At 32.2% G+C, this 18,055-nt stretch overlaps 1 protein-coding gene across 1 annotated transcript in view; it reads left to right on the top strand.

Annotated features, from left to right (window-relative positions):
• The window catches only part of LOC110998034, a 96,565-nt gene that overhangs the window by 30,761 nt on the left and 47,749 nt on the right, over positions 1-18,055 (top strand). Inside the window, exons 2-6 of the mRNA XM_022266455.2 lie at positions 10,573-10,736; positions 12,900-12,979; positions 14,133-14,255; positions 15,034-15,200; positions 16,738-16,892. Of these exons, the coding sequence (XP_022122147.2) occupies positions 10,625-10,736; positions 12,900-12,979; positions 14,133-14,255; positions 15,034-15,200; positions 16,738-16,892 (637 nt within the window). The 5' untranslated portion in view covers positions 10,573-10,624. The remainder of the gene's footprint in view (positions 1-10,572; positions 10,737-12,899; positions 12,980-14,132; positions 14,256-15,033; positions 15,201-16,737; positions 16,893-18,055) is intronic.

The raw sequence follows: 18,055 nt of genomic DNA, 5'->3' as shown, positions 1-18,055 counted from the left end.
ATCAGAATGTTAAACACTTGCTCGTACGTTATCATCAGCAGATTAGTTAGAATTCAGCATCCCTAGACCAATTAGGACATGGCTTATGTAAGGCAGAGAAGGCTGATCACTTACTTCCCTATAACCCAAAAAAAAAATGATCACGATAGATATACAGTCGTTTCTGTTTTTTTTAATCATAATAAAAGACTAAATACATGGTGATGCTGAAATATACTTGAGAAGGCTATGGGCCCACAAGGGTCTGTATTGATGATGATGATGATGAATATCAAATCTGAGTAGTTCATCAGATTAGCTGCTGAAGAGTATTGAGACGTAAAGTTAAGTAAATAATGTAATAAAATTTCATATCGGTGAATTTTACATTTGAAATTTTTCTTAAAAGTAGGTGTTTATGTATTATTTATTTATTTCCTAATCTTACAGCTAGCAACATCATCTTGATGGCTGGAAGTCTCCCACAGTCTGTTTCACAAGGCATTTTCTACTATTTACGAACTAGTGAACTGTGGAATCAACTCCCGATTGACTTCTTCCCTGAGACATGACCTCCAACTGTTCAAAATTCGACTGTAACCTTCCCTTCCTTCGTAACAGACCTTCGTAAAAGTCCGTCAACGCACCCACTAAAAATAGCTGTCATGGGCTGCGATGACTGCCCTTTTTGCGCCGCAGGTTCGTTTGCCCCCCTATTATAATTAAAAAAAAGCAAAAAATACAAACAATTGCACTAAAAATATAGACAGAGATGGAATACATAATATTTATTATTTAGATGAGGGATTCAATTCAACAACAAGTTGTATTGGAGTTGTCTTGTTGTATTGTCAATATTGGTTTGTCCGGGCAGCGCGATACAAAACTAAGTTTTACATCTTATACCTGTGAGCTGAAACCGAGGTGTCAGACATTATATTTCACGGTGGTTAGTTATGGTTGCTAGTCACGAAATGCGTGTATGAGGGACGCATTAAATCATTAATTTTCATCTAGTTCTCAGAAACGGTATTTACCACTTACTAAATTAGCTTTTTCGTAGTACAAATTATCCTGTTAAATTTAAAGGTTCATTATAATATGACCAACTATTTTTTGTTCAAAAAGAGTACTAAGAAAAGAGTACACTTTGCAAGTATTTTATAGGTGAAAAAGAGAGGAAAAATGATAAAATTTTTATTTTCTTTTATAAAAAATATTTTTATTCGGAGTGTATTCTTTTTGCTTGATGAGGAAGTTCGTCTTATAATGTGGCCACATACGAAGAACCTTAATTTCGCATATTTAATTTGACTGCTCCAAAATTCATTCCCTATTGAAAATACACTAGTATAATATTATACAAATGAGTACTTTCAGAGTAGAGGATTTGACAAGAGGAAAGTAAATGATATTTATGAAATAAAAAATATTTGAAAATCGATACATAAACTCCACCATATAAATTTTTTCGTTCATTCATACATACACTGGAAAATTTATTTCTTTGTACTTTTTTGGGGTTTGGCGACCAGATAGTTCCTTAAAATTACTGTCACGATAGAATTAATGAGATATTTCAAGTTGATTATTTTTATCCTCATATATTTAATTATAATTACACTATATGAATGCCAACAAAGTAAAATGATATCTTAGTTTATAAATTTAAGCTTTATCCATCTTCAATCAGCAATATAATATACATGCCAAATTCAATCATTTATGATGTGGTAATATAGATGAACATACTTCATTCGAGAGGGAGTTTGTTATAAAAAAGTAGGCAACAAAATACCCAACACCTGGACATGACCTTGATATTGATTCGTTCTTTAACGATCTGCTGGATAAAGAAGCAGGCGCTTAATGCCACGGAATTGATTTTAGCATCATTCGCTGAAGACAGGCTTGTTTCATTTTAATGTCCTGTACTATATTATCAAGAAGAAAGTAGATCAATGGGTTGTTAGATATATAACTAATATCTACATACAAAGTGTATGTAGATATTAGTTATATATATTATAGAACCTCTATTTTTTGTTAATTTGCAAAGAAAATGTTAATATAAGGTGTATATAATTCTGTCCAAAATTAATTAAAAGGTATAAACTTTCGCCTTTTTGTGATTCAAGGAATGGGGTGATAAAAGTATATTTGCCCTCATTCGCAAACAGCTTATGTAATAATATCCCCTGTCGGATATAGCGTTTTTCACAACACGCAATTTCGTAATAAAGTATAACATTATAACTTCGCAAGAAAACTTTGCGTGTCATTTTCCATCTACTGTAGTAATCAACAGCCATTATAACGTAAGTTTGTATTTTAAATTTGATTTTAACTCACTTTAATGAAATACAGAAAAATCAGATTTGTTCTTTTTATTTATTTACAGAAACACGGCTTGTATTTCTGTAAATAAATAAAAAGACAACAGACAACTTACAGACAACCTTACAGACGATATGACAATGTCAAGAAAAAATATAATAAAGTGTTATATATAACATACAATATATATCAAACACTCCGACACTATCAACATATTTATGTTTTCACAGTGTGAATAACATATACAATAACGCTATTGTGAATGCATTGTACAGCGTTCAGTAGGCACAATGTCTTTCATAAGAGAAATCTGTGCAACAGGCTAATTCTGGCCCTTGGTAACGCAAACAACCTCATACACACATATCCTACAGGTACCAAGCTTGTGCCTGTGTTACTAAAACTCGATTTCCTTGTGTTTGTTGCACACTAGCAAGACAAGTTAAAATTTTTACAGATTCTTGACCACCTACTTTCATTTCAATTCAATTAACACATAGCAAAAATGTGTGTAAAGCTTTAGATCGCAAATGGAAAATCTAGAATAACTGTGACACGCGTCACTTACTGCAACAAGAGCGTAGTGGAGGCAAGACGACGGGCCTCCACTCGCCTATGAATATAAAATAGGAATAGTAATATTTGGATATTTATATGTACGAAATATGTGTATAGAATAAGGTCCCGCACCACAAGAATCGGAGATATTGGGCCTTTTATCTTTGTTTTACGACCCTTTCAGTTTTTTTTATGTAATCGGAGGCAAACGAGAGAGGCTCACCTGACGATAAGTGTTACAGTCGCCCATGGACACTCACATTGCTAGAAAGCTCGTCAGTGCCAGCCTCTCAAGAGTTGGTATGCTGCCCTGCAGATAAGAATCTGTAGTGCTAAACCTTGTAAATTTTTTGTTTTGCCAGACATTCCTTGATTACCCCTATCCATCATATGACCAACTACGTCTTATGACTTTATACGTGGCATCTTAAAATCTCTTAATGTATGTTTTTATGTTACTGAAGGCAAACAGGCAAGTCTTGCCTGATGTTAAGTAATACCGCCGCCCATGGACATTCACATTACCAAGAGGCTCGCTAGTGCGTTGCAGGTCTTTTCAGTAATGGTGCGCTCTTTTCCCGAGGGACCTAAGTTCAAATTGGTTTGGAAATACTTTAGTTAGCAGTCGGTTCCAAACAGTGGGGCATAGCAAAAATTATAAAAAAATATTTACTATCAAAAGACTGAGTTATTTTAGATAAAAGCTAGAACAAAAGTAAAATAAAACCAATACTGCTGGTATTCAGCTAGGAAATTCGCCATAAATTCAGTCTAACATCAATTTTGTGTTACCTCTGTTGACGTAATATGATTAAAACTGGCTTGGAACCGAAACACGGTCCTTCGCTCACCTGAATTACATGAAATACATATTACGAACGGGTTCGCAGTATCGATCTTGAACATTCTGTTCTCATTGCGTATTTTGTATACGGGATTTATAAAGGACATTTATAGGCATCGCATTTGAAACAGTATTCAATTGAAACTAAAAGACAAGATAAAAAACGATACGAAATCGTACAAAAATAAAAAAAGTAAAATATACAAAAAAGTTAAAATGGAAATGGGTCGGTCACATTGGCCGCATTTGTGATAGCAGATGGGTCAAAGGATCCTTAATTGGAATGGCCCAGTGGGGAGAAAAAAGAGAGGACGCCCACTAAAAACTTCTTATCCGGCACAGTCTTGACTGAGTGGTCATGAACGCTGTTATAGTGGTAATAGAAAGGGCAGATGTGATGCGCTTCACGACTTTCCACCATCGTTGCCTATTATCATCTATCTATCATCCAAATTTGGGAAGATGAAATAAAAAGGATAGCGAGCAAAAATTTGAAAATTCTCACAAGGAATATGGACAAGTGGAAGAATTTGGAGGAGCACTCCGTCGGAGTTCGGGTACTAGTGAAGACATATATGACATGGAATTAGTGTAACTATAGTGTACTATTTTTTTTTAATAATTATTATGTATGAATATAAAACCAACTATGTCTCCAAGTAGCAATTTAACATAAATATGTAGCGTGAAGTATGACGGATATTGTATTAAGTCATCTCGGAAGTAACTAAAGGTGAAAATTTTAAAGCGAAGACAAAGCGATGACACTGACACTGATGACATGCGACATGAGGTATCATGATATTTATTTCCGCTTGTCTCATTTCGTTTATATCCTCCCCCTTATTCCCAGGACCATTAGCAAGTTTAAGATTCTATGTTTACATATATAAACGGCAAAGCTTTTGACGGAATGTATAGACTTTTACTTCACGAATACTATCCATTTCTGAATTCTGTTTAGATTAAAATACCCTTAAAAAAATGCTGTTCAAGTTGGATACTATTAAGTTTTACAATGCTATGTTAATATTTTCCGAATTTGTAATAATAATGCGCGGTATCGCGGCGAAATACCGAAACCTCTATTGAGTGTTTTAGTTCTTACTTTCCCCTTACCACAGTTTTGCTATATCAACCCCCCAAGATTCACCTAATATCGAAGTCCGTTAACCTCAATGTAGTGAATTCGTTTCCCGGTAATATAATATTAAAAATGTATTTATTTAATAACAAGTTACATTGTATCAAGTTACTTGTTTAATGCTATGCTATCTTTTCTTAGGATTAACAATTGGCCGATGATAAGAAAATTGCTTAAATTGTATAAATCTAAATAAGTTTAGGGTTGGTAGTATGGAGGCTGCGAGTCACTGGTTTTAATTGATGTATCTATTTATTTATTTACTTAAGTACACCACATCATATATAATGCATTTTCTAGAGTACAGGTCTATTTTAAAATACAATAAATGTATTTCACTGGTAATTTTATTCTAAACAATGTGGATTAGCTACCAGATAGGCAGTACTTTTGTTTTAATTGATCAGTCCACTACCAAATATATTATGTACTAGTGTTTATTCTGTTGTAAGGGTAGAAGACTGAAGACTGAAAGATGAGAATTCTTAAGTTATATTTGAATTTAGATGTAACCTAGTCGTATACATAAATATGTATATTTTTATAAGCATCAGAATTCTTGAATCATTGTTACATCCTTTCGATGTCGGATTACAATTTGCAACGAGATATTTATTTGTCCAAAGGATTTATCGTGGTAAAGCTTAACAGAAAATCGTATAACATAACACAAAGACATATTGCATTGTTACAAGGCTCTTCTGTTCCGATATCGTATTTATTACAAACCAACTTAAATTATTAAGAGGGTATAAAATTATTTTAGCTAGACTTATATATTAATGATTTATTTCAATCGTAAAAGCCTGTCAAACAGACGTGAAAATTGACCCATGGGATTTCAAATAGTTTTCATCATGAGTAAGTTTATTGATATTCTGAGAATGTTATATTCACTATATGTGAATAGTTTTAGTTTTTGCGTTTTATTTTTCCGAATGATATCCTTTTACTAAAACATCTCTTCGCCTGTGAAGATACATTGTGCCTTTTTTTAATGTTAGCAAGGAATTTATTGAAATAATTTCACAATCGAAAATAAAAAAAATGTAAACTGAAAAACTAGTTTTGCAATATAAATATAAAAATTGACGACCAATCGTTCATTAAACCCCGTTTCAACTAGTGAAGTTAGACACTCGAAATGCAGTATAATCTAGGTCGTCTATTCATCGGAATGAGCGTAGAATAATTTCGCAAACGTACTACAGCATAGGCCAAACTGTGCTGGATTAAAATCCTGATTAGTGTGCATTTGAAACATCTGTCTGAGCACTGCAAGTGCAGTAGGTAAGCCTGTACGTTGATGTGTATGTCAAAGACAAAGGAATATTTTTCATTGATTTACAGAAAAACATAAATTATGCCTACACACTATACTAATACGACGATGTCGAGAAAAATAAAGTAAAATATTGTAATGTTATAACACATAATCTCCGCGATATCGCTACTGTAAATTCACTCAGCGAAAATATAAATGAATGTCGATAGCGTCGGAGACAGCATTCAGTAGACGCAACTTCTTTGTTAACGTGCATCTGTGCAATAGACTGATTCTGGCCCTAAGTGTCGCAAATACCTTTTGTATCGCCGTCTCTCTGTAGGTATCATCTCATAGGTACAAAGCAGTTCTTAGGGTACACTTGGATTGCACAACAGTCCACGCAAGTCTTTCTGGTCTACAATCCAATTCTATGTCTTGGTTCCAATTTTTTGAACTCTAACTGTAAACGGTTTAACTGTAATATCGGCCTCAAAGCGGTGAAGTTAAACCGCAATGTATACAATTATATAGATACATTTAATATGCGATGTCCTCATGAATTAATTGGCAGCATTAAATCCAATTACGCTATATTAATTATGCTGCATCAGCTAACACAATTTAATAATAATTGTATTACGGACCTTGTAATATGAGTAAAAATCTGTTAGATATAGGAAATGAACTTAATCGTAATTTAGGTAATATCTAAAGTAACTTACTACCTTAGTATTGTCTTTTATTTACATAACTTTTACACATTTAAAGAAAAACACTTTTTTAACGGATTATAGATATGTATTATTATATTTAAACTTATAATTATTTTTACATAATTTTAAATTTAAACCGACGTTTCGCGTGCTTTACAGCGTGCGTGGTCACGGTGACTGAAGACAAAGGTGTTAAATGTCAAAAAGTATTACAGCTGCAGAAAATGTTGTGTTATCTGTATTTATTTCCCCGGAGTTGGTATCGACTAAAAGATGTAGGGTTTTTGCAGAAATTGCTCAAATTGAGCAATATACACAGCAGATAACACAACATTTTCTGCAGCTGTAATACTTTTTGACATTTAACACCTTTGTCTTCAGTCACCGTGACCACGCACGCTGTAAAGCACGCGAAACGTCGGTTTAAATTTAAAATTATGTAAAAATAATTATAAGTTTAAATATAATAATACATATCTATAATCCGTTAAAAAAGTGTTTTTCTTTAAACTTACTACCTTAATAAGTATTGTTCAGAACATTAAATAAATATATGTGAAGGTGCAAAAACTGTTTATAAGTAAAAATGTGTTCAATGTGGTAGTATTAATATCTCCCTGTCATAATTTTGAACGAACGAACGAAAACCAAATAAATAGAATGATAAAAGCCACTGAAGTGCAAAAACCGTACACGAAAAACCCCGATCAATATACCGCTACGGTACTAACGCTACAAAGTGCTACAGGTGCTACATGAGTGCTACGCGCTATGATCTCGAATTTATTATAAATTATATAAAATTTAGTATAAATTATTTTTATGTTAACTTTATTTAGTCGATGATTTTTTTTTAAATTAGCGAATTATGAAAATATGTATGTTTTGGGCTATTGCATAGCTCTATCTACATTGTATATTTGTATCAAAATATGTCCTTAAAAGTTTTAGTAAAAAAATGTGATGATGTTTAAAATCTTTAGATAATAACAATTGATAAAAACATATAACCATGTTAAGCCATTTAAAAATGAGCGGTGTTGGCCTAGGGGCTAGTTGGCTTCACCATGCAACTCTCATCTCTGAGGTCGTAGATTTGAGCCCGGCTGTGCACCAGTGAACTACTAATGTGTAGCTTATCATCAGAAAACCAGCTTGCCTTAGACCCAAAACATTGACAGCGTGTGACAGGCACAGGAGTTTGATCACCTACTTGTCTATCAGATTGACATAAAATCATGAAACAGATTCAATAATGAGGTTTAGACCTGGAAAGATTGTAGCGCCACTGTTTTATTTACTACCTACTAATTTCTATAAATGTCATCAGAAAATAAACTCGCTTCCATAATGACAGAGTTTAAAGAGATCTAATATCTGAATGCAGATAAAGCCACATCTACAATAATAAAATAGCAATAGTAAAATTGTACCTCGTCCAAGTATATACGAGTGCGATAAAAACACAATAAAGATGATTAAATATTGCAGCTATTGTGTTGGAGTGCTTTTGTGAGCTTATGTTGGGAGAATAATATAGCACCTACGTTTACTAACAGAATATGATATATAAAATGTAAAAGCTTTATATTGTATATAACATCTTATAAATCACACTATACGCAAAATGGTTTTAAGAATATGAATTTAAGAGATTTCATTTAAGTATTTTTGTGAATCGTATTTAATATTAAAAAACAAATCAGCTAATAAAATTGTTATGTATTTAATTAGTTAAAAATACATACAAGTGAATACACCAGGCAAGTAAATGATGCGTGATATTTTTGGTAAGACACATTGAAATCAAGTTTTAATATTCTTTGTTGGTTCAAGCGTAATATACCGTCAAATTTCGAAAAAAACCAAAATGTTTTTAAATAGAAATGTAAATTTCAGAAATAATATTTCGCTGTATTTACAGGTAACAACATTAATATCATTATGTACAGGATAATATTAAACGAAATTTATGAATTTTTATTATTCTCCTATTCAAGAACCTTCAAAAATCTAATAAGCTGCCGCGACAAACATAAGAGTCTTTCCTCCAACTTTGAATTTTGTTTGGAGTATTGACTCTTAGGTCGACGGGTTCAAGTGCACTGGCGCTAATTAACGATTTAAGTTGCACCTGGGATTCCATGCTTCACTCAGTTAATTAAAATATAAATGTATCGCAATAATTCAAGAAACTGCTGCTAGTGTTAAGGAACAAGTACCAATCTTTTTAAATTTCCCTTTTAAATTTTATTATTACTTTGTACGTTACGAATATTGTAAATACTAAAAATACTCTTTATTTGTGTGTTGAAAATATTTTTATCTTAAATGAGCTACTTACAGTCTGAAATATAATTACCTACTTCTCATTAGTGTAATCTACTTATTATACTAAATAATTTTCAAAGCAATATATACAATCATGCTCATTAAAAAAACGTTTACCCCACTTAAATAGTAAGTTACTTCCATTCATATACGTGAAGGCATCCACAGGTGCTTATAAAATACCCGTAAATTACACACTCTTTAAATAATTGATGAGATAATTGCCTACTTTTACTTTGTAACAAGCCAGCTGGCGAATTTCGAAGCTTTCTGTACTGAGGTTTTTTTTTCCAAACTCAAAGTATTATGTAGGTAACACAATGTACACTAATTAACGTCATAAAAAGGAATTAAAAAATTGATCCACAAACATTGTGTAAAATAAAAAACTTGGCGATTAAAAAGAATGGCAGAGTTTATTACCAGGTCTTCTCTTCAGTTCGCCCTTGATTTGAGAACTGGCAGTAAATGTAAAATTAGAGGCACTTAGCATTTCATATGAATTTCTATATTGACGTTCATAAGTGTGCATTGTGTTATCTAACTAAATAAATGATTTTGAATTTGAATTTCATATCAGAATTACAAGTCGAGCAAAAAGTTAAAAAGGCTTAGTTGGAAAAAAAATATCCACTGCGACCTTTCGAACGTTTTTATATTTCATGAAAGCTCGTGAGGATGAATTTTCTTTTTGCCCTGAGTTTTCAATTTAGTTAGCCGAGCCACTTTGTATTCATACGCCTCTGTACATTATCGGTTAATAGCTATCATTATATACGTTTATTGCAATATTCATCATAATTTTGGCAAACGACTCAGTCCTATTAAGTGTCTGTTAGGTGAGGTATATCAGGTTCGATTTCGGGTCGGATCGCAAGTGCCTTTTCTTCAAAAAAAATTAAATTTGAGTTCTGCCTTTGGGAGAGTTGTGTCGTACCAGGCGAGTGCTTGAACCGTACATGGTAGTATGCTATCTAAGAAATAGACTGTGAGATTTAGGACGTATGAATAGTATATCCTAAGCCTTGGCTAGATATTGCAAGTATTTGGCAATTCAACATAAAGTTTCTGAGGTAGACTCGAAAAAACGGATACTGCATAAAAATGTATTCTTTACGCTTATTCATTCTCCAACAAATTTGACTATAAAAATGGTTTCCCTTCCCATGTTTTATGTCTAATTATTTACGTTTTATCGAATAACACATGTATAAGCAATAGAAAATAATAATAATAATATAGCCTTCAAAGATTTTAAAGTTAAAGTGTTTCTGTATAAAACTGTAAAATAATTTAAATCGCCTAAATTAATTTAATAATCAGAATAAGCATTAAATACTGTTGCCAGAATTAAGTCTAGTTATTGTTTTAAATGATTAATTTAATAATTTATTTCCAGAATGTGGTGTATAGGGATGAGTGGAGTGAAGTGAGGTGGGGATTGGGGCGCAATGAGCGCTCCAGAACCTTTAGTGCTTCAGGCGCTCCAGGGGTTCACCCAGGGGAGCGACAAGTGGCCTGGACCACGAGCTGTCAAGATTTACATTGCATCCCTCTATAATGGTATATATATATATTAAATTTAAGAGCAATCACTTATTACATTCGATCATTTAGCAAGAGTGAAACATTAAAATATATGTTTACATTTGTGGGAGGGGGAATATAGTTTAAGATCGCTAAGTATGGCACAAAAAAGGTTGGGCTTGTTGTTGCTGTTGGCTTAGTCTGTCTGTACGTACACAATCAGAATTACTTAGTAGATTGAATCTAAGAAAATCTAGAGCTGCGCTTTCCAATCTTCTTTGTCCCATATCCACAAAGCCTGTCTTAAATTCTAAGAGGCCCTATATATAATATATACTTCTTTATATTAAAACATTGAATTATTCACTTAAGAAACTCTTATTTTCTTGTTAAATTATAAGTTTCACAGAAAGTAATGTTTCAAAACATAATGATAAACTGAAATTCAAATTCCAAATAATTTTAGGGGATTTACGAATTAACAAACAAATCCCCCCCCCCACGCCCCAAGTTGATAAACACTGCTCTATTGTATTAGTAAGTAAACATTGGAAGCATGCATTGCGCGTTTCACAAAATCAAAAATTCCAATACATGCGCGTCAGACGCACTCTGAGTTTTACGTACGAACGTACTTTTTTAATTGTATGCACGTGTTCAAACGTACGCCACATTTGATCCCGCGCTTTTGTTTTGAGACGACCTAACGTTAATGGAGCATTTTAGTACTGATATCATTTACCACATTTTGCTTTGCTTTTATTCTTTATCTAAGAGGTCCTTGAGAAAAAAAATATGCGGGTGTGATTTGACGATGATATTTTGTTTGATGATTTTACCCCTTTGTGGAGATAAAGTTTTCTTATATTTTCTTTTTCTTTTCTAAAATTAATTTAGACATCATGATTTGTGTAATGAATGAAAGAAGGTACAAATTAACATTTAAAAATAACCGGATAATAAAACCTAAACTAATCTAATGCTTGTAATTTTTCAATTATATTTAAGAGATCCAAGGTTGCTTTGCGTGCAGCTTATTAATATTACTTGTAGTACTTACAAAACAACAAATAATAGAAAAAAATGTTGGAGCGATGGAGCCGTGATTCGAAAACTTTACCCGTATTTTCAATTGTTAATGTATAATTCTCGAAATATGTAAGTCTATTGTCAAGTATTGTATTCAATACCGATATTCCAGATGGTCCCCTTCCCATGGGAATCATAATCAATAATATGAATAGGTTGGGACTTTTTAAATATAGCCATTAGTCTTCATTTGTGTTACATTTACCTACACGGGAAACAATAACGCAGTTGCATCGCAGGTTCTTTGTAGTAATTTATAATAATAATAATTTACTAGGAAGAATTTGGTGTAGAAATATAATATACTTGGTATATTCTGCCGCATGTAATGCCGTGCAAAACTGTAAATGGTAGAATTTTACAGAAAAGTTAGCATATCATCATAGTCGATAATTATATTATTTTATCACTACATCCTCACATTATCCAAATATTATTACATTATCAAATTAATATTATGTTTCACTCAAACAAGCATTAATAGAATAAAAATTGTATACAAAGTCGATTAATAATATAGATAAAATAGATATTAAAGTATTATAAAATATCATTACAAATATTAAAATGTCCCGCTAGCACTGTGATACTTTGATCTCTTAACATAGTGCGTCATTATAATAAAGGAATACTGCATTTTAAGTCCCAAACGTACAGACAGTTAACACTTTTTCTCCATTCCCTCCAGACCGTGTCTCTTAATCCCTGTAACAGAGGAAAAAACAAATGAAAAACGATTATTCAAACTGTATACGCATCAATAGTTTTGAGATGTTTTTGTTCGCTTACATTTTGTATGGCTTAGTGTTGAAGTAATCGATAGGTTCAAATTCCGTCAAAATAATAATTGATCACGTTGGAAAGCGATCATGGTCACCCATTTGCTTTGCGGTTAACCAGAAACATCGCTGGTTCATAGGATTAGGGGACAAATGTTAATTGCGCTAAACATTAATTAGTTTGAGTTAGATCGCTTCTCCGTTATACCTCTCTAATTAAATAAAAAATGTTATTTAAATGTTTTTACGAAAGCGTTCTGTAAACTTTTCATTTAAATACAGTATTTTGGCTTTGCCGCTAGATAAATATTTTATAATATTTCTATTTTAGATTTCCGCGAAGAAAGACGTCAAACGTTGGAGTTGGTGGGTCCGGAGTTGCAGTCAACGTATGATGATCGATACATTGAGGTAAGGTATTATTAAGATTGGACATTATTCAACAATGCCAATTTTTTCCTCTGTTGACAATTATAAAATTCGCTTCCCGCTTGTTAGTATCTCAGAAAGATATACACTAACCTCATATTTATAAATCAGTCATCTGTCTCTTTTGTAATGGTCTTACTAAAACCACGGGGAAAGAATTAACAACTATTTAACAAATCAATGAGAAAAGGAAGTGAAGAGCAGAGAAAACGCTTTTTCAAGAATTACGTTAATTGTCTTATTAATTTGGTTTACGCAAGTACTACAAATTAAATTTTAACAAACATTTTTGTAAAAAGAACTCTATTATATAAGTATACTTTAGCAAACGTTTACTGAATATTTTATTTATTTATAACAGAAATACATACATTATCTTTGCAGATTATGCCAATACAATAATGTCGAAAAAAATAATAATAAAGTATAAAATATTATACACATAATATACACAATATTGTTTCACAGTAGCTATGCAAACATAAAATTATATCGATAGTGTCAGAGACAGAATTCAGTAGGTCTTTGATAACAGGGATATTCGCAACAGACAGAAATGTGGTTCTGGTCGTTGGTATGGCAAATATCGTTGGCCTTCGCCGTCACACATACCTCATACAAAGAAATGCAGTTCTTTGAAGCACACTTAGGTTGCATAGCACCCCTCGCAATACGGGCTTAAACGTATTTTATATTATATAAATTATAAAATTAGTTTTTATCAATTACTGAAGTTTTAAATGGTTACGCATTCGATTCTTTCATAACACGGAGTCAACATATAAATGCCGTTATATGTAAGAATCTACAGCTAAATAAAGCAAAAATGTGGCATTCGTCATCCCAGTGTTTATAGTTCAACACCTGAAAACTATTTAAAACCCTTAACAAGTAACATTGCTGGGCGATCTGCTAAAATATGTTTCGTACAATTTATTAGTAAAGTTGGTGCTAGGTATCCGTTTCAGCTCTGTATTGTTGATCATTTGCCATTGTAACTATGCTACAATATGGACCCGAACTTTAACACAGTGAACATTATTCACGTACGTGATTATATAATCAGGTCCCTTTTAATATGATTGGGCAGCATATATAATTACGTCTACGGAAAATAATTATATATTTCTTGTAGGTTGAGTTCGTGGATATGCATTATGGAACCGATGGAGGCGACGAGACTAATCCGGCTTTGCTTAGATATCATCTAGACGAGATACGATGCTGTAATCGGAACTCCAAAGCTGGTTATTTTTTGGTGAGATTTTTTTTATATTAAAAGGCTGGCGACTTACTTAAGAGTGTCCATGGGAGGCGGTATCGCTTAACATCAGGTGACTCTTCCGCCCGTCAAAAATATATTATTTACATTACTTGTATTGTGAATATCATTGCTTAAAATATTCGAATTATAAACAATGTATAAATATTTGTTACTTACGTTTCTTCATCAATTGTTATACTTGTTCATTATCATGTGCGATATTGTATCTTGTATGTATATGTGAGAGAAGAAATAAAGATAATTATTATTATTATATTTAGGTCCAATCTTAAAAGTTCGCGTTCCATCGAAGATTTATTTTCATCGCTAAACACTATGAGAGAATTATATTATTTTCTGGTAGAATATTATTTTATTTGGTAGAATGTTAAAGACAGAAAGACAGGAAAGCCAAGTTTATTTCGAAAACCAAACTTAAGAATACTATGCAAGAATATTGTGACAATTTCAAAAAATATTCTTAACAGTGTCAATTAGCCGAAAGAATAAAATAAAATTAAAATTTTCCTTATAAAGAACACATTAAAAACTTAGTTATTATTTTTTTCATAATCCATAATTTATACGTTATTATTATAATTTCGAGCAGTGTGCATACAGGAATTGCTGACGAACTTTTAATAACTATAAATTTACTTATCCAGCGATAGGTAAATTATTATGAGTATTTTTGTAACGGTTTTTACTTACAGCACTACACTATTAAAGCACTGTTTCAATGTTTTTTTTTTTTGTTAACCCCACTTTGTAGTGTTTACTTGGTGGTGAAGCAGCGTCCTATCAACCGGTGCTGCCCTTCAAGATCGCCAAGGACACATTTGAACTGCTGGTAAAATCTGAGTCACCTCAAGCCGCACTCGTTCGCGCCTGCTACAGATGTAATGGAGAGGATTACAAACTAGATGGCGATGACAAATGGTATAAGCTTTTGTTTTTTTTTTATATAAACTAAAAATACTGTTTTTAAGGTCTAGTCAAAAAAAACGTGGCGCCATTTACCTTGGGTTGAGCCCTAGATTTCTGTATGTTTCGTGATATCAGCTTTGTCTGACACCCGCCGTAAACTTAGAAAGAAAACTCTGTTTGTGCCAACTGGGTTTTAAACTCACGACCTCAAGGATGAGAGTCTCGCGCTCAAGCAAATAAGCAATTATTGCACTTACACTTTATACGCAGACCAACTCAGAAATCTGATAATATCTTCAAATTTATCGGTTACGGAATTAAATTTGATGAAAATGTATATAAAGGGTTTAGTTTCTAATTGGGGAAATATATGTTTACCTGATTTAATTATTATATTTGTTAAGAAACAACTTTGTGTATGGGGTAAAGTATTGGCAGTTAAATCGCGGACTATGTTTCACATAAAAAAATTGGGCTTACTTAGCATTATTCCTTTGTTAGCATTATTGTAAGGAATGTTTAAATTGTACCAGTTGACCCAACAGTCGTCTTTGATATGAATACTTGAATGAAACATGTATTTTAATATATAAATAATTCTCGCAGTTCTCCTAATTATTTTCGTCCTTTGATCTTTCTAAAAGTATAAGAAATCTTATAGGTTAAACTATTATTATAATTAATGATGTACTTTTAGTTATGATTTTACTATAATATAGTCCAAGGCTCTAGGTAAAATATTTATCTAACGTATTTCTTATCTCCTGGTACCCCGGTGATACTTTTCAGGACCCACTCATTATCCCTCCACCGTTTACCGCAACAATTTACGACCGTTGCTCTCAAATGGGATACGATTACTCAGTGGGATCGTAAAATAAACAATTTATTGCTATCTGTATAAATAATACCTGAAGATAACATTAGGTTTGTGAAGAAAGGTTCTCGAAATAGGGAAATAGCATGAATAAGATTGTGTGCATTATTTAATATGTTGATTCTTTTTGGAATTCCTTTTTTGCGTATATAGATATAATTTTAAATCATTTAATTTGCCAATTTTTTTATGTTAGCGTTTAACATTACGCTAGAAGTATTGTTGATAGAAGTTCTAGGGTGGGAGGGGGTTAAAGGGAACTTTCATTAAATATACAAAAAGGTTCTTGATTTCCCATTGTTATGAATGAGAATAAATATTTATTACTTACACATACATACATGTTACATTTATATATGTTTGTTGTTCAATAAAAAAGAATAAACATCGATATTACATAATAAACAGTCTTAAATTACATTTCTTAAGTATCAACGCGAATTTATCACATTGGATTATCCGTCGTTCGACAACTGAGCAATTATTAGTATTTACATTACTTTTATTGTGTCTAATGAATATCTCGCCATTGCTTTACACATTAATTGTTATATTTGTTAATTATCATGTAGGTACAATGTTTGGGGCCCAATCTTAAAATTTCGTGTTCCACCAATTATTTATTGTCATTGCTAAAGACTATGGAATTATATTCTTTGAATTTCATCACAGGTACAGCAACTTAATGGAAAGAGAAGAGGAGCGACAGCGTCTCTCAACGGTTCAAAAAGCATTTAATACACTCGTACTAGAAGCTCATGACAGCGGCCTAGATGTTGCAGATTTATTGCGAAGCCCCGTTGAAATACAGTGCGAGCTTGCTCTAGGTATCTTTTATTATTCAAGTAGTTTTATTTATTTACTGTTGATATACAACTTAGAAATTTGTGTTGCCAGTGACTGGTGGTAGCAATACCTTTCAGGTGCCGAAAGAACTGCTACTAAATGAATTAAAAATAAATGTATCTAGAGGTTTGCACCCATTTCATCGACCAATTCTCTTATAAAGACTAGTAGATGATGAGCCTTATATGTAACAGTCTGTGACATGACGGTTTCCTCATGGTTGGAGCTAGTGCTAATTACATTTTCCATTAGAAATATTAATATATATAATAATTGGGCGCAGCCCGGACATACAATGACTAATGTATAAGCCTTGAGTTGAGCTATCGCAGAATATGGTTAAAATGATTAGGTATTAAGAATATCTTCACATACATACCCTTACTACTATACTAACACATATAACAACCAAATTAGGTATTACTTATAAAGATATAACTTAGGTAAATGTATTGAATAATTTTGAATTTTTTATTAGTGTTTGAACTTTTTTGTTAATATTATGTATACCAACTATGACTATATTTTTTGCTAGTACTTGGATTATGATAAAATAAATAGTGAAAATTACCACCATGACTTTAATATAACTAATGCTATACAATCGTTATGGGACACATATGGGATCTGTTTCTTTATTTTTGTTGTTTTATAGTCCAGTGGCCATTTGTACCTGACACACATTGATATTAATTCAAGGTGGTTGTGATCATATATATCACACCTCCTCACGATTTTTATACCAGAAGAAATGATTATAACGTACACATTTTAACGAATTATTATTTGTTAGAAAGCCACTATAAAAACTGCTAATTATAATAACCATAAGATATAAGACAATAAATTGCTACTAAATTCGAACGTTCAATTTAAAACAGCATTGAAAGCCGTAAAAAGTAAATTGCACAGAATCGAAATTGTTTTCTTTTTACTGCATTTCATGGAACTTTAAAAATAGCGACCTAATTCTTTGGTAGCGGGTAAAATGTCGTCCAATCCATCGCACTTGTTGATTACAGGAATTTGTTTGAGGATTAAAATATAAAATAATTTCTCATTAACGTTGTAAAGAATTAATCTACTTTCATAACGGTTTAACGTAATTAAATTTTTAAACGTTTGATGAAATTGTTCATAATTA

The sequence above is a fragment of the Pieris rapae genome, chromosome 10 (genome assembly GCF_905147795.1).
Source record: "Pieris rapae chromosome 10, ilPieRapa1.1, whole genome shotgun sequence".
Classification (NCBI taxonomy): domain Eukaryota; kingdom Metazoa; phylum Arthropoda; class Insecta; order Lepidoptera; family Pieridae; genus Pieris; species Pieris rapae.
This window is presented reverse-complemented; position numbering and strand designations above follow the sequence as displayed.